Source organism: Pteropus alecto, unplaced genomic scaffold (assembly GCF_000325575.1).
Source record: "Pteropus alecto unplaced genomic scaffold, ASM32557v1 scaffold95, whole genome shotgun sequence".
In the NCBI taxonomy this organism is placed as follows: domain Eukaryota; kingdom Metazoa; phylum Chordata; class Mammalia; order Chiroptera; family Pteropodidae; genus Pteropus; species Pteropus alecto.
Genome location: NW_006441071.1, coordinates 19,744,077 through 19,755,111, shown reverse-complemented (window position 1 = coordinate 19,755,111; position 11,035 = coordinate 19,744,077). Strand labels below are relative to the sequence as shown.

The following is an 11,035-nucleotide window of genomic DNA, read 5'->3' as shown; positions in this document are numbered from 1 at the left end:
GCCACACCTCTTATTCGGCTACAAATGTGTTTAGGGAAATGCTTTTGTATATCATTACAGAGAGCAGGCAGGTCACCAGAAAGTAGCTCTGACTGAGGGGGTTGCCCACTGTTCCCAATTATTTCGCCTCTGGTTCTCTCATCTCCCTCCACCTTTTGTTTCAGGCACCATATCTGGCTTGTCAAAACAACTAATGCTAGCATGTTTCCTAATACACCTTAAGCCATGCATCAGAGACCCACCTGACTTTACAAAGAACTGGGCTTCTGCGTATAGATGTCATTCTTTCTCTAGGAGGAAATTTGTTTTCTTTCTATACCAGTGGTCATAAACCTGGAGACCTACAAGTCATGCTCAGTCCTCCAATAAATTTTATTTTGCTTTCATAATCTTTTTAAAATAATTCATTGTTGAAAACATTTAAACATCAAAGATTCCATGTGAAAATTTGCATTTCCAAGTTCTCTCCTATAACTGAAAGAGCTGACAACATTGAGACAATGTCCTGCTTGTCCTCAGTTTACTGAGCTGAATTAGATACAGCAGATAACCTATTCCGACGGCTTCAACAAGTGCAATCCTCTCATTTTTAGTATTTTCCACTGCTCAGTAGGTGCTTAATTTGTTGCCTCTGTTTTAGACTAGATATGAATAATTTCCCCATAATATCAAGTCTTGAATCACATACTCATTCAGCTTAAACAAATGCTTCTATACACACTGTATTTCTTTATAAGCACCTGTGTTAATATGGTTCATTTGAACATTACTTGATATTCAATATAACCACACATTCTTAGCACACCAGAACACTTAGGATACTTGGGATTGTGCTAACAGAGATTGAATGCCATTAAATTTACACTGACTGTATTTTTCTCATAGTGGGTTTTTAAATGTTCTGTTTATTCAGCATGATCACTCGGTGTGAAGAATGGAGGTGTCAATCTTTCTGACAATAAGTTTTGCACTGGACAGTCTATGCAGTGTATTCCACCATTTGCTGCTTACAGAGATTGTGAAGGTGCCGTTAAGTGCACAGGATAATCACCTACCTCCCTAACAGCCTGCGCCATGAGACATCAGAGATCTTGAGTGAAGATGAAAAAGCTGTACAGAACACTGTATATATAGCCCGATGAGTGCATGAGAATGCAATCTCTACCAGTTTATTGGAGACATCAAGCCCTGACCACATGGAGCATCTGATTTCCATTAAACAAAATATACACACCTGCATGTGGGTCCTGCTTCTGTTATCTGATAAACATGTGACTGAATCCATTTGTTTAACCTGGCTGAAAGTTTCTGTATCTGTAAAATTGGCATTGTAACAGCACCACTGCAGAGGGATATTGTTGAGGCTCAAAGGAGATACTTCAAGATTTTCTGCCTGACACATGTTAGGATCTATAAATATTAGCTGCCATCATCGTTATTCCCACCACCACCATCACTTATGCCATCATCCTCACTTTCACTGTGTGAGATACCTTAATCTCAACTCTTCCTTTTATAGCTGATATGAGTCAGTCTCTAGCTACATTTTATTGACAAATATTTATTGAGCGGCCACTATGAACCAAGCACTGATCTAGGTGCTGAGGTAGAGGAAAACCAAACAAACAAAAAGAAAGAAAAATCCCTACTTGGTGGCTTATATATCTGGGGGGTTATTTTAGCTGCTTTTCAAGCGTTAGCTGGTAATATCCATGTAAACGGTGAGCCCATGAAGTCCTTGGCTCATGCCTCCCCCACTGAGCCCACTTTTTTCTCTATTTTATTTTATTATTAGTTTCATATATACAGTACATTGGTTAGACATTTTTATAGTTTATGAAACGATTCCCCTGACTACTCTTTCTCCCTTCTGGAGAGCCCACTTTCGAAATTGGATTTGCCTTGAATGAATTTGTATTAAGATCTCACCCTTCTCATTATTGGTGTGGAGGGAAAACTGAATTTCTTTACCAACTTCTTTCAGGAGAAACAGAAGGAACAAAGTTTGGTTAAGAAGAATGCAAATCTTTCCCCGATTAATAAATAGTAAACAAACAACTAAGCAAATTCCTCCCAAGAAATAATTTTTGTGACTTACTCATCATGATTTACTTGATACAGGTTAATAAAGATGCAAGTTTTCCTGGGAATGAAAAAGCCATTCAGCGTAGTGTCTGCTGTGGTGCTGGGAAAGCAAAATACAGCATTATGGCACCTCCTGTCAATTCGAATAACCCATCCCTACACTGCCTCCCATAACTCACAGACTATTTTATTAATGTCTTTTAAAAACTGTAATAATATGACATCCTTATAAATCTTTGTTCTTTCATTAATTGATACATCTTCCAACTATTAGCAAATTAGTAATTTATTCTTTTTCTTGTATTTGTTAAACATATTGAGCACTTAATATATTTAAGGTTTTGCAATGAGCTAAAATCTCAGTAGAAAATTATCTTAATATTCCCATGACAAAGTTACTCATGAGTAGATATATCAAATTATATCAGGAAACTATTAAGCAAATTTTAAAGCACTTCGGTGTACCCCATGTATTTTTGGCTTTAATTAACAGATTAGAAAACAAAGTGTAACATCTTTTAGTACTTGGTAGAAGGAACAATGGAATTGAAACTAGAAAATCTGAATTCAGACTTGCTCACAGTGAGATGTTGGGCAAATCTCATACCTACTCTATGATGTTATTTCCTAGCTGTGAAATGATGTTATGTTGGATGATCATTAAGTTGTGTGGAATGGAAACAATTCAAGCCACCAGAACTTTGGTTGTCCATATTCATATTTAGCATAGTTTATCCACTTAATCTATGCTGACACGCATTTGTGAGTTGGAGAGTATGGTATTAGGCTCAATAAACTTTCAAATATCTATAAACGGATACTCTGTGCAATAATCTGTTTGTGGCAATACTGGCTACCTTAGTCTATTGCCCAGTAAAACTCTAAGCTACTGAAAATGAAGCTACATCAGCAGGTGGCTATGACTGCTCATAAGAAGAACTTAGAGAGTATGTATGACATTTCGTAGCCAAATATGTGTTATGCTTGTATTATCCATTGTTTGGAACTTCTCTATCCTTCTCTCCCCATAATTAGAACATATAAAATGAAAATTAATGGCATTATAGTTTAGCTATGGAAAACATTCACAAAAGATGCCTTTGCTCTATGTAAAAATTTTACTAGAGGATTTCAAAATAAAATGAAATAAGATTTAAAATAATAGTAACATAATACAGATTTTAAGGGATTGAAAGTATTCTAATTCCTCATTCCCCTCACCCAACCATTGGTTGCTGTTTCAAAGGAGAATCATATGCTTACCAATGTGGAATAGTAAAAGGAACAAAGGAGGAATGTCTGAATATTTCATTTATGAAAGCTTCTGTATAGAGTAAAATTTTTCTGTCTTCAAGTCGGGGTGATTTCATCCCAATGTTTTCATCTGAAACAAAATGGTTTTTTTTTAATTATTTAATAAGAAAAATAGCAATTATAAGAATTAGATTTTCCATCTGAAAGCATGTTACCAATTTCTTCTTGAATTTTGGCTTGAATTTCTGGATAGTGTATCAAATAAAGAAAGCTCCAATATAGACATGTTGATACAGTTTCAACCCCTGAAAAAGAAATAAGACACAAAGTGTCATGGAAAAAAATATTAGCAAAATTGGTATTCCGAATTCACTTTATATTTGAATATTAAGAATCCAGGGGAAAGAATCTATATATAACCACAAATTAATAATATCACACTAAAATAATTATTGTACATTAAAGTTTGTTTCAGATTATAGGCTTAACCTCTCACTCATTAGGATAGCCACTATTAAGAGAACAGAAAACAATACATGTTGGTGAGGATGTAGAGAAATCGGAATCCTTATGCACTGCTGGTTAGAAGGTAAAATATAGTGCAGTCACTATGGAAAACAGTATGGAGATTCCTCAAACAATTTTAAAAAGAATTATTATATGATCCAAGAATTCTTACTTCTGGGTATAGTATATACAAAAGAATTAAAAACAGGCTCTCAAAGAGATATTTGCACACTCATGTTTATTGCAGCATTATCCACAATAGATAAGAGGTGAAAACAACCCATACGTTCATTCATGGATGAATGGATAAATAACATGTGATGTATACATGCAATGGGATATCATGTGGCCTTTAAAAAAGGAGATCCTGTCACTTGCTACAACATGGATGAACCTCGAGGACATTAGGCTAAATAAAACAAGCCAGTCACAAAAGGAATAATATTGTATCTAAAGTAGTCAAAAATCATAGAAATAGAAGGAGAAAGGTAGTTGTGAAAGGCTGGGAGTAAGAAGGAAGAGAATTGATATTTAATGGGCATATAGTTCAGTTTTGCAAAATGAAAAATGCTAGAGATCTGTTGCATGACAATGTGAATATACATAATACTACTGAACTGTACAGTTAAAAATGTTTAAGATAGTAAATTTAATGTTATATGTTTGCAACCACAATAAAAAATTTAATAAAATTTAATAAAAAATTTTTAAAATATAAGTGTTACCACAAGTGAAAAAACAGAAATATTTCACTACAAAATAAACACCACTGTTATGATAATAATAATGTCTATGATACTCAGCCATTAAAAAAAATGAAAGCCTACCATTTGCAACGATGTAGATGTACCTAGAGGTTATTATGCTGAGTGAAATAAGTCAGATAGAAAAAGATAAATACCATATGATTTCACTTATATGCAGAATCTAAGGAACAAAAAGAACAAACTAATCAAAAACACACTCACAAATATAAAGGACAATCTGATGACAGCCAGAGGGGAGGGGGTTTAGGGGGCTTGGAGAAAGAGGTGAAAGGTTAAAGAAGTACAAATTAGTAATTGATAGATGGTCATGGGGATGGGAGGGCATGACTTAGGGAATGAAGTTAGCATTAATGTAATGGCCAGGTAGAGAGCGAGAGGAGAGAAAGAGTGATTAGGAGGATAGTTTTATAAACTATATAAATGTATACTTGAAACTAATAATAATAATAATAGATAATGGTTATGATCTATGCAGTAATAATTATAATCATAAGTAACTATTGAATGCTTACTCTGTCCCAGACGATATATCTATATCTCTATATCTACATTATATGTGGTATATATAATTGTGCTCATTTCACTGAAGAGAAAATTGTGCCTCAAGAATATCATGAGCCTTGTTCAAGGTGACTCAAATCAGAAGAGGCAGAATCAGAACTTAAGCTTGGACTTATCTAGATCCAAAAGCCGCAAGTTTGTATGAGCACATAATGGAAGATTGAGTACATTTAATTTTCTTAAACACTAATTTTTAGTGTACTTTTTATGGTAAAATTCATCCTTTGAATGGAATATCTTCACTTTTGAGATTATCTATACATTGGCTAGCTGTTTTTCATTATTGAAAATAAAAGCAGGAAATTCTATGTCACATGTCATCCTTTTCTCAAGGGTAACTTTAACACTCCGTTAAGAAATGTGATCAGTTCTTGAAAACTTAACACTCAGAAATGATACATTAAAAAAATTTATAGAATGTTTTAATTGTAAATTCACCTCTATGACAAAACGTCAAAATTAATAATGTTTTTTGTGTTTTCAACTAAAGCTTAGAAAATCTAGTAGCAAAGGTGAGTTTTTAAATCATTGTCTTTTTCCAGGTTTTCATGATGATGATGACATCAACAATGATGATAGCAAACACTGATCCCGTGATTGCATTGTTATTGAGATTGGGGCTGTAATTAGTACCGCTTTAGAGATGAGAAACTTGAAGTGCAGAGATGGTTAAATATTTCACCAAGACCATACAAAAGATAAAGCTAGTACCAGAATTTGAGTCTGTGGCTCCAGAGCATTGAGACCTAATTATTTGTTTGTTCTCTAAACTACTTGCATCACAACATGTGCAAGAAATACATCCAAATATAGCTATAGAGCAGAGGAAACTCCTTTCCAAATGTCTCTTCTGAAGACCTAGTTTTTACATCTTTTGAACAGGTCAATCCCTTAGAGTAAGCCAGTAGCTTCTACAGTTTCCAGGTCATAAAATTTCTACCTCGACTTTATATTGAAAGAAATTATCCTAAAACTAAGTTCTTAAAATGAAGTTATTGATCATAGTAGACTACAGGATGATGCAAAAATATAGACTTCTATTCATAATATATGGACTCTATTCTCTAGGAAAAGAGAAAAGAGCAAACTATGAATACTGCATAAAAACCACTGATTTTGCACATTATAGAGCCATGAACATTATATCCAAGACCTAGGACTATCTAGATAAATAACAGGATTTATATTTTGATTATCATAAATTTGCTTTTATATCAAGGCTTAAACAACCAGTGTGTTTGAAAATTTTATACACTAAAATATATGGTCTAGAGCTCACTGTTTTCTTCTAACAAAGTATTCTATTACATATTATTAGAGAGGCTTATTAATTTTCTTTACCACTGTATTTGAATTCAAAATACAAATTCAGATATGTTTGTTGAGCGAGTAAATGCATAATAAAGCAGTAATACATGAATACTCTGTTTTGCACATATTTATTCAAACATTTTTAACTGTGTTGTACACATCTGGTGGCTTTAATCTGTATCCTACTCACTTTCATCATTTGCCATAATTTTATGTTTGTCGATTTTTCAGGGTCTTGACAGTATTACATATTTCTTAAATATATTATCAAATTAAGGTGAAAATAAAGTCCAATGGATTGGTTAATCACACCTACACACACCCAGTCTTTAGTAATTAGTGGTGTTCAGGCTTAAAAAAAAATGTCCTTACGAATTCTAACAATTGTATTTAGCATCAAACAATTGGCAGAAGAAATGCTAAATATAGCATAATCACATTTGTATGATGAATAACCAGTGCATCCATAAAATTTAAATTATGATCAAAATAATAAATATATGTCAGTGTGTGGGGAGAGGGAGCAGGTGTATTTGAGGAAAAATAATACAAATAAAACAAATGCTTCTGTTTGCAAGGAAATTTCAGGAATACAAATGCATAGAACATAAAAAAAAAAAGAATCCAATTGCCAATAAATGTAGTATAAAGGAGAAAGGAAAATTGAGTTTGAAGAATATTTCAGCAAAAATAAATCTGTTAAAACACTTCAGTATTTTGGTGGTGTTGTTATATTAAGAGAATTTGCTTCTTGCAGTTTAATTTCTTCTAGAAACTGTAAGATTACTCTATAGGTAAAAAGGATCAGAAAATATGAAATTTAAAAATGATAATAGTAAGGTAGCAGAATATAAATTGTCTTTTTGACTAAGATTTTGGTATTCTATATGAAAAACTCAAAAATCATTTTATTGGATGACCCAGAGACTCTGCCTCTTAGCTTAAGATTCTAATTGAAAAATGATGGACAAAGATGGTTTTCTTAGCATTATCAAGATATTCAATTTCTCGGTATTTTTGCAGGCTGAGAACTCCAAACAATACAGGTGTCCACCCAAGAGACAGCGGATGGATAAAATGTAGGGGATGCATTCATGAAGGATTATGCAACCGACCGAAGCAGCAAATTAGAAATACATCTGGCAACCATCATTAGTTCTAAAAAATAAAGGGCTTCACAAAAAAAGTTAGAAGTAAATGTAAATAACAATGATGTTATTAAAAAATTAAAGATCATGATAATATAAGAATATATGATAATACATGACAATATAACATCTGTTTTATAAGAATACATAAAACAAACAAACAAAACACAACATTTTAAACAGATTAAGAATAAAAGTCAGTGGGTTGGGAAAGAAACTGGGAGGGGGATGTGAGGATAAAAAGTAATAACCAATGTCAGGCATTACATGAACAATGATGTTAATGCACATGAACTGGGGACCATAATTCTCTACTGAAATGAAAGTAAAATTTTCTGAATGACATGGGAAGAAGGCAGAGTGTCTAATTATTTATACAGAGTAAGATCAACTATACAAAATGGCCGATATTCAAAGAGAGAAATATTGCAAACATGTAAACAGCAGAAAACAAAAATTTGCAGTTAATCTTTATTTGCCTTACGTATTGACAAATATTCTCACATACCAGCTCCAAAGATGTCACTCACAGTGCTTATGATTTCATCATCAGTTAAGGTGGCTGTTTTTGTAGAAGCATATTTGTTTTGGCATGTTGTAATCAGAGCATCAGTAATGTCTCGCATACAGTCCTGAGGAAACAAACCTTAGTATGATTATTGATCCCTACCTACATTTCACATCACATATGCACCATGTAACATGAAATGAACTCAATTCGTTTAGGAATATAAAGAATATAGATCATTTTAAACCTTGCAACCAGTTTTGCTATTTTGCTTGTCAATGGTAATGCTTAATCTTGAGAGGGTGTAGAATAGAAAACCAAGTTACCACATTCAATTTTCTCCTTAAAATTTCTTTCGATCAATAAAAAAGTACCTGTGTCTAGAAGTGTACTTAAAAAATTAGAGATTAACTTATTATAAAGAAATTGCTGGACAATGAATATAATAAGAGATTTCTAAACCTATTAGATGAATTTTACTGTAATCACCATGCAGAAAGAGATGAGACTTAAGTAGGTTAGGGAGTAAGAAGAAAAATTTACAAACTTTACAAATTCTTTTACTTGCTGTATTTGACCTAGAATTCCTGACTGGTACTATGAAATAGATTGTTTACTGCCTCTTCTTTTTCATTGGAGGGGACTTAACTCCTTACATCTCTTCATTTGCTCAATTATCCACCTTTTCACGTTTTTTTTTTTCCCTTGATTCCATCATCTCAGCAAATTAGCCCCCAAGAACTAGGATTCTTTCTAGTACATACATATTTTATGAGAGAATTTAACTCTTCTGTGGACCATCAAATTGGGCCAAAAACATTTCAGTAGCCTCACAAAAAAAGATCCACTTCTGCTACCTGAAGGACTTTCTACATGTGTTATGATCTCAAAGTTTGTTTCTGTATAGAAAAGGAACTCAAGAAGGAAAAGAGAGTAAATTAGAAGATTCCTATACAATATTCTTTATAATTATTCAAAACACTTTCTGAAAAAAAATATGCCGATACTTTTAAGATCTCATAGCTTCTGATGTAAAATGAGAGACACAATTATTGGTTCATTCCTTTAAGGAACTTACGTGCATGTTGGTCATCATTCATCAGCCAATTACAGATTCATAATTCTAGTATGTGCCTTATCCACACATTGAGGAAACTTCTGAGATCTCAAAGAATTCAGAATTTTTCTTAAGGTTCTTATATGAGAACTAAATACTACTGCCTATAATCTCACTGACTAGAACCCACTTTTGCTAATAGTTTGGGAAAAAGTCATTATAACAAAGTTAAAGTAAAAAGAACCGAGGAAGAATACAAACAATGTTCTGGTTACTCAATGCATCTCATTATGTTCCTTTACTTCTCACCAAATCCCTTGTCCTGGCATAAATTTAAATCCTTACCTTATCATATGTAGTAAGATGATCTTGTACTTGTAGTGCAATGAACTGATTCACGACTTGATAAAACTCTCGAGGAGCATTTATAATCCTCAGTGGAAGGTAGCGGAAACATGGTATGAAATCAGCAGGATTAGCTGCACTGGAGGCTTTGAGTAAATCATCATTTGTTTTAACTATTCTAAGAAACTCCTCATTACTGTGGTCATATCTCTTGCCAAAGCAAAGGAAACAGATAACATTGGCCACTGCACACGTGATAGCATTTCTGGGGTCAAAGCTGCCATTTTTGGAAGTCAACTCGGCAAAGACTTTTATCATCTCAGAAACTTCCTCGATGATATGTTCCTCAAGTAAGCAAGAGCAAGTGGAGGATTTTGCCTCTGCTTTAGAAAAAGTTTGTAAAGCATTAGAGGCAATTTTCTTATGAAGCTTCCAACTCTCTCCATAATTGACTGAAAATGAAAAACTCTTTCCGTCTGCCATATAAGAAAATGTATGCATGTTAGGTCTGCCTGCAAAATGCTCTCCATTCTTGAGTAGTACTTGCTTCACCATTTCCATTCCATTCACTACCACGACAGGCACCATGCCAAGTTTAATGAGAAAGACATCTCCATATTTCTTCTTCATCTCCATGAACGTAAGGTAAGGATGGTCTCCAAGCTGAAGAAGATTTCCTATGATAGGGAAGGACCAGGGGCCAGGAAGAGACACTTGCTTTCTCCTCTTGCTCCTGAGTGCTTTCACAAACACAAAAATCATCACCAAAATTATGAGAGAAGTGGTCACCTCTTCGAGAGTGACTACCATGTCGAAAATCATTTTCTGGAATGAAATACCTAAAATAGAAGAATTTAAACCTCATTTTTGCCATTCTAACCATAGCCTAAGTGGTCTTCTTCCCTTTAAACATTTAGAAGAAGAGCACAGATTCTTTGCAATCAGTTGAAAGTTATTCTTACTTGATGTACCAAGAGGGCAAAACCAAATTCTTGTAAATGCATTACACCTTTATTCTAATTCTATTCTTTTCACAATTCTAACCACCAGACCAAATTCTTTGGGATGGTTACATGATAGACAGAAGAAGAGGACAACTCAATGTAGGAAGCAGGTTGGTGGTTGGGAAAGAGATTGAGGCTGCCGAAGCTGATTTCATGCTTATTGATTGGGAGATCTTCATCCGGTTATTTAATCTAAGTGCATCCCAGTTTTCTCATGTAAGTATGCTACCTGACAGAATTAGTCATATAGCCTTTCAACAAATATTTATTGAACCCCTCGATGTCAGGCATTAAAAATACAAAACAAAATTTCACAGACTAATGAGGAATTAGATAAACAGAAATAGGACTACAAAGTAGAAAATGCTATAGAGAAATGAGTGCAGAGTGGTCTGTCATTGTTTGAGGATTAGATTAAATCATTATTTAAAATACTTGGTGGATTAAAAGCCATTTAGTGGATAGCTAATTGGTTGTCTGCCTAACCT

General features: G+C 33.7%; 1 protein-coding gene across 1 annotated transcript in view; it reads right to left on the bottom strand.

Annotated features, from left to right (window-relative positions):
- LOC102890674 (cytochrome P450 1A1) overlaps positions 1–10,365 on the bottom strand; it is an 11,121-nt gene extending 756 nt beyond the window's left edge. The window contains exons 1-5 of the mRNA XM_006918486.1: positions 9,544–10,365; positions 8,142–8,265; positions 3,555–3,644; positions 3,349–3,469; positions 2,099–2,185 (exon numbers count right to left, since the gene is read on the bottom strand). Coding sequence (XP_006918548.1) covers positions 2,099–2,185; positions 3,349–3,469; positions 3,555–3,644; positions 8,142–8,265; positions 9,544–10,365 — 1,244 coding nt within the window. The remainder of the gene's footprint in view (positions 1–2,098; positions 2,186–3,348; positions 3,470–3,554; positions 3,645–8,141; positions 8,266–9,543) is intronic.
- Between the last annotated feature and the right edge of the window lie 670 nt (positions 10,366–11,035).